This window comes from Eumetopias jubatus, unplaced genomic scaffold (genome assembly GCF_037043125.1).
Source record: "Eumetopias jubatus isolate StellerSeaLion01/CBP00866 unplaced genomic scaffold, mEumJub1_p1.0 scaffold_10, whole genome shotgun sequence".
NCBI classification, from domain to species: Eukaryota; Metazoa; Chordata; class Mammalia; order Carnivora; family Otariidae; genus Eumetopias; species Eumetopias jubatus.
The window spans coordinates 33,300,246-33,313,389 of record NW_028274816.1 but is presented as its reverse complement, the minus strand read 5'-3'; the positions used below and the strand labels follow the sequence as shown (position 1 = coordinate 33,313,389).

General features: G+C 44.3%; 1 protein-coding gene across 1 annotated transcript in view; it reads right to left on the bottom strand.

Annotated features, from left to right (window-relative positions):
• Positions 1–9,980: 9,980 nt before the first annotated feature.
• GAN (gigaxonin) overlaps positions 9,981–13,144 on the bottom strand; it is a 48,793-nt gene continuing 45,629 nt past the window's right edge. Inside the window, exons 10-11 of the mRNA XM_028090771.2 lie at positions 11,627–11,736; positions 9,981–11,539 (exon numbers count right to left, since the gene is read on the bottom strand). Coding sequence (XP_027946572.1) covers positions 11,358–11,539; positions 11,627–11,736 — 292 coding nt within the window. The 3' untranslated portion in view covers positions 9,981–11,357. The remainder of the gene's footprint in view (positions 11,540–11,626; positions 11,737–13,144) is intronic.

Sequence of the window (13,144 nt, the reverse complement as noted above, 5' to 3'; positions counted from 1 at the left end):
TAAACAAAGACTGCTGTTTAACCAGATGAATTCTGATACGGTGTCTTCTGAACTTGGTATTTGTGCAATTTGCCTTATGGCACGAAAATCATCAAAATGGCAAATCAAGAGCGTGCTAAAAACCAGTTCTTGACAATGTCATGCATTTACACCTGGTACCACAGAGGTCACGGGCCAACAGGGGCATCGCTGGCCGTTTTAAGGAATTTTAAGGAATTCCTTTGATCGTTTTCTTCTAGCAGGAGATCTGCATTAGTGATACAAACCAAATGAATCCACAGGTGCATCACGAGTTATGGATGGGTCTCATTCACAGAGATACAAGCATCTCCATTACCAGGGACATACAGTGATAACATGAAGTCTGCCCGAGCCTGCCTAACGTGCTTCTTTACTATGGTTTCTAAGGAGGATGGGAGCGGAGGGGGTAGGAGCGGGGAGCGGCTTCTGTTAAAGGCGTGGACCACCCCAGTTCTGCAGAGGCACACTCACACACGGCAGGCTGCCGTGAGCTCTCGACATTTCTGCCGAGGCCATGATTCCTGCTGTTCGGTTGTCAGAATTCACAAATGGTAAGATTCGAAGCAAAACAGGTATCGCTGTGTCCCTGGCAACAGGGAGGGGTGCAGGAGTGAGGAACCAAACAAAAGCTATGTGACAAATGAGTCAAAAGGAAAAGAATCCCATCAGCAGAAAAAGCCACTGATGGTTTCATTAAGCAAGTGTTGCTAAATAGTCTGTGCTTTTCTCCACTAAAGGCCACTTGATACATCTCCCACCATAAAATTATCTGCCCCGTGGAATTTGGCTGTTTTCATGGAGAACCTGAATTCTGAGGTCCCACGGAGGGGAAAAGATGCTGTGAACCCACGTACATTGGTTTGCTTTTAAGCTCATGACACACTTTTGCTCCATGTACCAGATCCTGCATAATTTTTTACAAAGCATTAAGAGTCAAATTCAGGAACCACATGCTAGATTAATAGTAATACACGTATTTTCTGGAGTTTCTTCTGAAGCAAAAAAATCCCTTTTGAAAAAAAAATATGAAAAGATGGTTTCTCTCTGATTGTAAATGAGCAAGTCTAATTTCCGATTCTACTCACAATTTGAGCGGCGTGTTTTTAAGTCCGAGCTAATGAAGAGAAAAGGAGCCCGCTGTGGTCTTGCTGTGCTCTGATGAGCCCAGGGGACGAGCCGTGCGGCGGGTGTGCGGGCGGCCGGGGTGCAGGCAAGCCCCCCAGCCCCCCAGCAGGCCTCACCATGCCATGTGGGGCCCGCACAGTGCCTCACGGCTGGGTGCTGAGGTAGTACGTGTGGCTCAGAGGGGAGCCTGTGGGGCAGGCGGCCGCGCCAGGCGCCAGGGACACTGCTCTAGTCTACAGCGGCCTCGGGAGCCTCCGCTCTGCAGCGGGCCGTGTCTGAGGAGGAGCCGGGCAGCGTGGACTCTGGAACCCCCCTGGGGCCCGGGGCACAGGTCTGGCTCTCTTCAGCCAGGGCCAGCTGGCTGTGGGAAGTGCGAGTCACAAAGGCTGGGCCAGGAGCTCCCAGAAGAATGCCTTTTCAATAAATAATTTTAGGCTAATGGTCTGGGGACAAGAAGAGGTTTTTTTGTTTTTCTTTTGATCCCCCTTTTTGGGATACATCCCTTACAAGCCGTTAAAAGCCCAGCTAGGACAGGGGTGGGATGAGGAGCAGAGGGTAGGGCAGGAAGGCCAAGCAGAGGGTGTAAGTAAGAGGACCCTTGGAAACGAGACCAAAATAACCTCTTTCACCCTGACTGAAGTCCCTCAACTGGTGCAGAGGGACGTGCCAACTGAGGGGGACCCCGTTTCCTGGAGACTCCACCAGCAGGGTCTTTGGGCAGCCGTGGCGGGACATGGGGAGGAAAGCCAACACTGGTTCAAAGAGAGCTTATTATAAGCCAAGACGACTCGAAAAATCGGGAGAAAATGCACCCAAGAAATGGGAGAGCACAGACCACTCCCTCCCGAGGACTTGGGTGCATGCCCTGGCTGATGTCTGGTTCCTCTGTTTTGGGGCAGATCCTTGCCAAGGCCAGTGGGGCCAGAAGAGACATGAGTCGGGGGTGGCCTCCCTCCCCTCCAGGACTAAGACTGCCTTGTGCCTTCATAGAAGAGAGAAAGCAAAACCATGAGAGGAATCAGATCCCTTGGAAACTCTTCTCAAAGGACAAGACTCCATCGAGCTGGAAGGGGCCCGAGGAGGCCGACTAGCCCAACCCGCCCAGCACATGAGCCCCCTCAAGAGCATCCCTGGCCTCAGTCATCTAGGTCCTGCTTGAAAGAATGCAATTTTTACTTATCAGCTTTCTTACATCTGCAGAGGTACTGACAGATTTCAAGCAAAAAGTAGATAAAAAGCAAGAATCGCTGTTCTAGTTGACAATACGGTTTTACGGAAATCTCTAGAACTGTGCCTATTTCTGAAAGTTCTGCTGAAGAAGGCCGTGGCTGTTGGCCGGAGGCCACAGTGAGGAGGCCACGGACAGGAGGTGGACAGGGAGGAAAGGAGGAGGGAGCACAGGTTGAAAGGAACAAAGACTGCTCTCCTCAAAGTCAGTGTAGAAGTACAACCCCCCCCCCCTTTTTAACTAAACTGTTCGCCTGCAAGGAGCTTTGGAGATGGTGACCAGTATCCTGCCACAAAGCAAGAACTCTCTCACTGATGCGGTCGTGCTGCAAGGACTCTCCTACGGAACGTGTTCAGAGACAAGTGCTCAGGGCCACAGAGGGTCCCCATCTTACCATGAGGCCACTCTGTCTCAATGTCTGCTGTTGGCCTAAGCCACACACACCCGCTGGTTCTAAAGACATCCCCACAGGCCACAGCCTTAGGACTCTCCAATGGTGGCACCTGGAACTGGCAGCTAAATGCTGGGGGTCTGGGGCCCATCAGTGCAGTTGGAGGACGAAATGGCAGAAGAGACTTTCTTTTCTGGCTACCAGTCCCACACCCAAACACTATTCTTTTTTTTTTTTTTCTTTTAATTTATTTTTAAAAGTATGTTCTACGCCCAACATGCGGCTTGAACTCACGACCCTGACATCAAGAGCCACATGCTCTGCCAACCGAGCCAGCCAGGCGCCCGTATTCTTGTTTTTAAACAGTCGGCTTATGTTCAAATTATCAGTGATTCCCCGCCCCACCCCTTTTTTCTTTCTTTTTCATTTAGGAACTATCTTTTCTGAACCTGGATACAAGACTCTCTATTTAGCCATTGATCATATTGTCATAGTGCTGTGGACCCTCACAACCACAACTTAATCCCTCCCAGCACTTTTCTCGGCCTTCTAAATTTTTATACACGCCACTAAGAAAAGCCTTACAAATGGCCACAGCCACGGCACCTGCGGCCGTCCTGGGCAGCGCTATCTGGCACGGCTGTTCCGTCCACTTCTCAGCCCCGTCAACCCCATTTCTCCTTTCTTTTCTCATTCACAGAGACAGCGAGCATGACTTTATAGAATGCCTTTCATGCTGCCCCATCTGCTGGTCCCAGGGCGGGAACTGGAGAGGAAGTGACCGTATGGAAGGGTTCAGGAGCTCACTTTCGGTAACATTTTCTTAAATAACCCTACTTTATTTGAAGGTGCAAAAGTTCTACACATACACACATACTTGTAACACAAATTTTGTTTGCTTAAGTTTCACATAGCATCCAAGTTAAAAGAGAACAGGTATACCGATCTCAAACAGAGATCTAAAATATCTTCCAGTTTATTCGACCAGTATAGGTTGCTACTTGTGACATCTTAGGGGAAAAAGAAAGATTCAACTTTGGTAAAGAGTTTTAAGTATTATTAGAGGGCTTCATTAGGCAAATTTTGAATGAGGGTTATTTAAAACAACTCTAAATATTCCAAGCACGTATTAGGAGATGGTTCAGCTCTACAGAATCATCCTGAATTCAAATATTAGAGCAGCAGAAAAGCAGTGGCATGGGTCCAGAAAGTAAATCATTTTATCAACACAAACATCCATTTACTTATAGACCCTGTTGCAGCCGACATTCCAATGGGGAAGCACGAAGGCCAGGACACGCAGCGAGGACACTGTCATCCCCCCACCCCCGGGGCTCACAATCAGTGACCCGAAGCTGAGGTGAGCCAACACCGCGGCCGCAGTTACGGCTCAAGCACGGGGGTGCTGGGTTCTCACCTTCATCACATCCCTGATCTTCACAGCAGCCCAAAGAGGTAAACACCCCCGTTTATCCTACATCTGCAGGTAAGGATCTGGGCTTTAGGGTTGAAGGGCTCCTGAAGGTCACAGCCTGCGGAGCTAGTCTTTGAAGCCACCTGCACCCGGCACCATGGCCTGCGCATGCTCGCAGCGACTAGGTTTGCTTGGTAAAGTACACAAAGTGTTTACACATGCTTTCCTCAAAATAAATAACAAGGTTGGGGCTCTAAGGCGGTACGTCTTGGTTCTCTTGGAAACCACTTAGGGAAATGTCTCATGCCTGCTGCCAGCCCCACGTGGTACTGTAATGTGGGGAGAAACTCTGCCTTTCGCTCTAAAAAGTACAGGTTGGAAAACTAGATCACGGCAGCGCACAGTGACAGTTCCGTTGTTAGGTTTTACCTGGTCCGTAGATTATTCCCAGTACACTAGGTGTTTAGGAATGGGCATAACTCTTTTGCACACTGGGAATGCTGGGTAATTCCCGTGAGAAACCACTCTGGGAAGGGAAGGTCTGATTGACTGGAGGAATTGGTGGGCCTCACGGCTCCCCCTACCTTAGCGACTAGGGAAGCTGACAGATGCTGGCGAGGACCAAGCCACATGGAGAAGGCACGTTCCGCTGATGCTCAGAACAAATCCAATCACTCATTTTAAGTATGATGCACTTCTATGTTGTTTGGTCAACCTGAACCCTGTACTTAGGAAATACTTTCAGATTTCATTTTAAAACCCTAGACTGTCAGAACCAAAAGAGAAGAGGAATCTACTAATGAACCTCTATTTTTATCAAAAGTAAAGATTCTTGGGAAACAAATTCACGAAAACACACTTAATAGCTCCCTAAACTGCTCACAGTAGCACCTTGTAGACAACAAAACACAGTAGCCCCAAGCATCTAAACTCCACATGCCGGGTCAGAGTCCACATAGACACCTTCTCCTGTCTGATCCTAACAGGATGGGGAGTAAGCCCTCGGTTTTACACAGCAGTGCTGTTTAAATATACTACTTTTCTACGTTATGAAAACACAGTCTTTTAAAGACTCTTTAAAGTTCAAGTTGAGTTTCAAGTAATCACTTTGCAGCAGCTCTAGGAGAATGATTGTTCCTCCTGATTAAAAGTGCCTATTCAAGAAAAAAAAAGTAGTAAAATGGAAAATATGCCTTAAGAGAATTGTATTCCTCAAGGCCGCCCGCTGCTTGCTTCCAGGCTTTTGTTAAAGGACAGAATGTGTTGAATTCTCCTAAATTGGCAGGGGATCAAGCACAACCCTACATAATGAGGTAGCCGAGAACCGAGTTTTTCCTATAAACACAAAGAACAAGGGAATAAGTGCATGTAATTCTCATCCAATTAAACAGGAAACATGATAAACAGAGCTACATATAGTCATATTTATTCCAAGTTCACAGGTTTAACTGGAAAAAATGTAACCCAAGGTTCTAACGTACGCCTTATTTGTAATTGATGAGTAGGATCCATAAAAATAAGGTAATTTAAAACCTAGGATTTTTATGGAAATGCTAAAAATAAAGGTCTAATAAATATAATTTGCCGACCAGAAAGACAGTTGAACCTGCATCTGCTTGGGGTCCGAATCATCGGAAGTGGCCACGTATTAATACGGGTCACGTGAATGGCCTGATCTGAAAGTACCCAGGCTGTGTGGGCTGCCTTCCTCCTCCGGCTTGTAACTTCTCTAACGCACATCACAGTGACTGAAGAATTGACAGCAGCTTTGCTGGGCCACGAGGACATCAATACCCAAAACTATAATTAGCCTACACTCCGGCTGAGCAGCAATTTTAAAGTATTAGTTTTTATCTCAAAAAAAAAGAAAGAAAGAAAGAGAGGGAGAGAAGGCGACAGGTATTTCCCCCTAGGTAATTATGGAAGGCTGTTTTATTTATCAGATACGTGATGAGGAAGGGGAGAAGTTTAAAGACCCAATCACTTAGAGAATGTCAGGGACAGAACGGAAAGTGAACAAACCTTCCCCAACCGTGAGCACGCAGACCAAAGAACACAGAGGCATAAGTGAGCTCCTCAGATGTCACATAAACACAAGGACTGCCGTGAGACAAAGCTGAGATATATTTAACATTAAAAATAGAATCCCTTCTGAAAAATACAAAAATTTTAAAAGTTTTACCAGTTGGCTTGCCAAAAAAATAGCAGAAGTCTCTATTTCCATACTACGGACTTCACCGCCAGCAGGCAGCGAAGCCTCAACCTGATCGCATGTGCTTCTCCCACATAGGCAAGTCGGCCATCCCTCACCTTGATACATTTCTATAATTTCTGAACTGGCTAGAAAGAGTACTTCAGGGGTTATTAGAAAGTTAGCAAAAGACTTACTCCAGCATTCTAAGACACAATTTCTTCTGCCTTACTGACTAGACGGGGTAAGAAAAACAGTAAAAATGACGCTTCAGATCTTTAAAAGGAAAAAGTGCTTTTCTGTCAACACAAACAGTACTTCTGTTCTTACGACATTAATAAATCCTTAAATTTCCTCTAGCTAACTGACAAAGGAAACCAAAGATCTTTCAGCTTATATCTTTGTAACTTGTGAAGGACATGTGTGGGGGCTTAAGTTGTACCACAAATAATTATTTTATGACTAAAAATACTTGTGTGCCTAGAAAATTAAGTGGGAGTCTCAAAGGCTGAACAGTGAAATGATAATACAAAGACCCGGATTCTGCTTCTGGTTTCTACTCACATATGAGGTGGGGAACAAGGCCCCATCTACTGCGCCTCAGAGACTGCTCTCTGTCCAAGGGCGGCGGTGGGGGCGGGGCACTGCACCCATCACAGAGACGTGAGGATCAAAGCAGTATGTTCTGGAAAAGGCTGGGAGCCACACATAAAAAACAATAAATAAAGCCCAACATTAAATGTGATAAACGGCATTAGGTGTGCTGAAGATAGGGTGCCTGAAATCCTATAGAACATATGGACACCACAGAGGTCTGCGTCCATATGTCAGGCACTCTGCATTTTTTATTCTGTACTAGTTTCTCACTCTATAAGGCCAGCCCATCTGTGCCTAAAGTTTCTCATTTAAAATACAGCAAAATAAGTTGCTCATGGAGAGGACTTCTCAATCCTGTGACGAACATCGCTTTGACTACAAGGGTACTGTATGCAGTGGCCAACCATTTACTGACTACCTGCTATATGCCAAGCACTGGGATTAGCAGATGGGCAAAGACAGGGTCGCTGCCTGCCCACAAGAAGTTTATGATCTAGAGGGAGGGCAGCATGACAGCTCCCCAGAAATCCAAACAGAATTCTTGGTGGGTGCTCTAGAAGCGTTTGCTGATTAAACCCAGGGCAGCTTTTCTGCACTAATCGGAGTCTCCTCTCTCCCTGGCTCCACAAAGGCTCACGGACATGACGGGCAGCCACAGAACAAGGCAGTCTTACCCTCCCCCCAACAAACCAGGTGCTTTTTAAGGGGGTTCCAGCGCCTTTTAAATCCATGCCAAGTGCCACCTCATTCTTTCCCCAGATAATCAATTGTCCTCATCTGACCACAGGAGGCCCCTCTGGAATCAAGCAGGCCAGCAAGAAGGTAATACTGCAGTGTTTTTAGCACTCCTTGGAAATCTTTTTGGTTTGGTACACTGAAGTAGGAATGCACCAGATGGAACCCCAATGGATCAAGGCAGCTAAAGAATTTGTCTGAAAACCTAACTTACTACCATGAGGAATGAGGCGTCACGGCAAACACAGCCCTAACGCTACCAGGTCAATGTAAGGATGTGCTTCCTGTAAACGGCACTGTCAAAGCCTCCTTGAAGCGGCGACATAACCAGACACTTCAGAACAAAGAGTATACCATCCATCATCATCCAGACACTTGTCTTTGGCTGTCGCAGTCTGAGGAACGCCTACCATTAGCTATCAGTTCCTCACAGCAATGAAAATAAAGAACTGATGAAATAAACAATGAATTTAAAAATTTCTTAGGCCACATCTTTATAGCCCAGCGACTATATTAGTTGGCAAACACTGTTCTTAATCCCACTAAAGAAATGCAAACACCAAGTAAAACTTACCACCAACTACAACTCTGTGAATAGTTACACCCAACATGAGTTTAACACAGTAGTATAAACTGAAGGGCCACGGGCTCAGGAATTTATCTGAAGCACCAGGAAACAGTAATATATGTAGTCTCGAACTACAATTGAAAAAGTAAACATATATAAACACACTTACCAAGTTACATCACACACATTCTCTCCCCCTCTCACGCTTTTCCCTCCGGCAGGATACAAGCACCCTCACACACTCACAAAAAACACTTCGTTTTAAATTAAACACTTACCTCTTCGAAAACTCTCTATTTGGATGCATTAAACAAACAAACAAACAAACAAGCCTACTTTAGACTGTAGCCTAGGAGAGATCCTTTAAATATTCACTGACTAACCTGAGACAACTTTCCTTCTGTTGGTGGGATAATGAAAATACATTGCACTTCCCCCAAAGGTATTTTATTTAAAATTTTAAGATCTACCCTCAACTGCGAATTCCAACCTACGCCTGGTAAAAGTGCCTTATGAAAAAGAAGTATTAAAAATTTATCAAGAAAAGATGTTTCAAGCATAAGCGGAATGTTAAAACAAACCTGCATGAGTTAAAATTTATTTCACAATACTGAAGTGTCATTTACAAAAAAAAATTAATTTTGGAACATAATAAAATTAAATATATTCCTACACTTTGACATAATATTTTAATATATATATATTATATATAGGAAAATAACAGCTTGGCACTTAGCAGCTTCTGTTGGTTATAGCATCCCATATTATGTGGCAAATTTATTTTAAAAAATATTACCTAATTTCTGTAGCTACCGTGTCAATGAACTGAATAAAAAAACTAAAAAAATAAGTGTTTTTATAAAATGAATTTACCAAGTCATGCAGGCACTGAAAATATTGCAATAGGGAACCATTCACTCCTAAACAATGAATTGTCTCCTTGGAGAGGCCTGGCGTAGACTGGGAAGAATTTTAAACTTCAGAAATTAAAGAGAGAGTTGCTGAGTGTCATGGCTTTCATAGGGCATCAGTCACTACTTTAATGTACCTCAGCTGCAACTTCTGAAGGCCAAGGTTCTGTTCGGTACAGGGCATGTTACCAAAGAAAATTCACTTTTTCAGCTATTTGTTTCCCCTAAAAAATGAATATCTAATTGGAAAAAGAAGTTTGCTTTTTCTGCAGTGGCCACGTGGCTTGCTTTGATAAAAAGGTAGCCCAGGCATCACTGGGAAAGTGTGCAGACTATAGCTGACTGGTACACACAATACACAGGAAAAAAGGTCAGCTTTGCTGTATACGTGAATGTGTGGCAAATCTGGCCCAGTGCCTCTGATACAGAAGATAAACACCACCCGCCTTCTTTTACCAGGATCTTCTGCCACACACAATGTTCTTTAGAACCCCCACAGGCAAGGCTTCTTCCAGCAGCTTTTATAGCATTGCACTGACTCCTAATAGGTATAGGAATAAAAACTGTAGATAGGGGGTTACCCTTTCTTCTGTTCATGGGTGGGGAAACATAAGCGATGTTTCATAGGCATATTGTTAACAGCATAAAGCATTCCATCTAGGAAGTTTCCACAAGAAACTCCTATTCTCAAATTTATAACCAAAGGATACATTTATACATTTATTAATCATTAAGACAAAATACTGCTTCTTACAGCCATTTACCAAGAGGGGGAAAAAAAAAAAAGCTGTAGAAAACAATTAGAAATGAAGAGCTCTGTATTAAATTGATTAGAAATCTGATATTGCATAAAATTCAAATTATGACATCATCAAGCACTGTGAAGTCCCTGATTGCACATTAAGGTGGCATAATTTGAATGGAAAACAAAGTATCTCACACGATAAGTGCTACTAATGACAAACTTTTACCCCCAACAGGAAGTGGGGTAGCGTGGGGTGACATGGGAGTGTGGGAGAGGGGTGGAAGGTGGAGGAAGAAGTGAATTTGCTCTACTATGAACAGAATGAAATTAAGTTGAGGTAGTTTATTCTACCAGCCAAACTTTACTTATAACTTAATTTGTCTAAAACTCTTGCTAGTGAACGGCATTGAGAAAATTCTGCTACAAAGACTAGATCCTTAACGCAGGTGCGCGTTCTAAGACAAGTTTTCAATCCTTAATGGTAGTAAACAAGACTTTGTGTGCTTTCGGACAGAAGGAAATTTTTGATCCCTATATAATATTTTGTCTGGACAGTTTTTGTAGTCATGGCAGACCTTTATGATTTGTCTGACGTAGGTCTTCTAGAAAATCTACTCTGCTTCATAACCTCGTGTTTATAAAATGGTTCTGATTATTTGCAAGGAGGAATGGCACCGCATGAGAGCCTTCACAACCCCAGAAATCATGGCATGATGTATCTGAATCAACACAGAAGTTAGCAACTTCCCTTCAACTCACACGAGGGCTGCAACCCGACTCAGGGATTTATTGAACCTTTAGATGACTAAGATAGAATGTCATAAAAGAGAAATTTTATCTTAGTTTCAATTCATGATAATATAGTTTAAAAAAGATTCTTCAGACACAGTACTAGTAGCAAATGGACACTAACTGGCATACAGTCCAATCTAACATGTTCGGCACAAACCTTATTTGTCGGGCAGGGTTGGGCATGATATTTCCTTCCAAGTGTAGCAGAAAAGCAATCTTGGTATGTCTGGATATGTGGATTTGCATATACGGATTTTTGTTTGTTGACCAAAGCCAGGTACTTGAACACAGCAGTCACTCAGACATGCATTCCCTTCAGGGAAGATGCACCTTAAGATTTTAACTTCAATATTTTACATGATACCGATTCCCACCTCCCTTCCCCCTTTGACATGGACTAGCCTCCGTCTGTCTGCAGACACATCTCCCTGGAGGAACGGATTCCTCCCTTTCAACAGTTACAGGTTCTCCCAAACAAGAGCTGGAGCTCAGGCTTCTAAGCATTACAGTAAGACCACCAGAGTTACCATACAAAGCCGGGCACACAGAGCAATTTTCGGCTGCCACCTCTGTTCCCCTCACAGAAAGCCGTGTTATGGTGTGCTTGGTCAGGAGCTCTGCTTCTGCTCTGCCTCCTCTTCAAGGTGAATGAACACGGATACGGAATAAGCCCTGCTGGAGCTGCAGGCGGAAAAGCTTGCAGTTTGCAATGCGTAAGGCTGCACACCCGGTGCGGCGAAGGTCAGACGGAAGGAGTGGTTTCGTGTGGTGCCAGGTTCCTGTGCTTCTTTTAAACTCACGCACGTAGTCGTAATTGGTACCTAGACCGCGAGAAGCAGCACAGGTGACACAACATGCCTTGGAGTCACCAGGAAACAGATCCAGCTGAATCACCACAACGTTCTTACCTGTATCAAGATCTCCGATAACATAAATACTGGCTCCTATGGGTACAGCTCCATAAACAAAAGAGGAACTGGCGGGGATGCATAAGTTCTGGTCGTTAAGATAGATCCACCTGAAAGTGAACACATGGGCAAAACCAAGGAAGTCAAGAGGACGACAAGGTCTAGGGAGACAGCACAATTCGGTGAGCCAACTGTACCAGGCACTGCGCCAGTTCAGCTCAACCCACATCCCCATTGCCGGGTAACCGCTGAATTCCTTCCTGTCACTACGGATACTAGTTTTGCCTGTTCTAGAATGTCACCTACATTGAAACGTAAAGAGCATGCACTTTTCAATCTGCTTCTTTTGCTCAGCACAATGTTCCTGAGATTCATTACACTGTTGCTTGCATCGATTATTCGTTTCTTTTTAAGTGGTATTCCATTGTATGGAGAGACCAGAATTGGTTTACCCATTCACCTGCTCACGTTCATCTGGGTAATTGCCAGTGTGTGGCTATGGTGAATAAAACTGTTGTGGACACTGGAGTGCAAATCTTCTTTGTGAATATTATGTCACGGAATTGACTGGCTGTATGGTTTAAGATATATTCCACTCGGTAAGTAAATGCCGCACTGTTTTCCAAAGTGTTGTGCCATTCTGCACTGCAATTAGCAACATCCGGGAATTCCAACCGCTCAGCATTACCACCTGCCCTCACTCCTGTCGGTCTTTCCGACTGTAGCCATGTTAGTGGTGGGGGCTTCCCTGAGAAGAAGCATGCTGGCTATCTCCGTGTGCGCTCACTGGCCATTTTACCCATCTTCTTTTGTGAAACATCTACTCAAAGAGTCGCTCATTTTTTAAATTGGGTTTTTTGTCTTCCTACTGAATTGTAAGATTCTTTGTATTCTGGGGATACAAGTCCTTTGTTAGATACATATATCATGAATATTTTCCCCAGCTTGTCGATTATCTTTTCATTTTCTTAATGGAGCCTTCTGAAGAACAGTTCTTAATTTTGACGAATTCCAGTTTTTTTTGTTTTGTTTTTTAAATAGTTCATGCTTTCTGTGTCCTTCTAGGAAATCCCTGCCTATTCCAAGGCTGCAAAGGTTTTCCTCCCTATGCTTTTTTCTGGAGATTTCATAGTTTTGGCTTTTACACTCAGGTCTTACAATATATTTCAAGTTGAATTTTGGGTATGGTATGAGGTAGAAGTTCACTTTTCTTCCATACAGATATCTAGTTGCTCCAGCATCATTTGCTGAAAAGATGTTTCTTTCCTCACTAAATTGCCTTGGCACTTCTGTTGAAAATCAATTTAATAAACACAAAAAGGATCCAGGGCTCCACGAAGAGGTGGCCGATTCCCCAGCCGAGAGAGAAAATATCAGATGAGTCTGGAGCGTCTTGTGCTGCCAGACAGGAAGTGCTTAAAGAAGGGTGGGGCGTGTCCACAGGACCCAGTGCTAATAGGAAGGTGTTCCTGATGGTCAAAGCTGGAAGAAGTGAGCAGCAAAATAAATAATGATAGT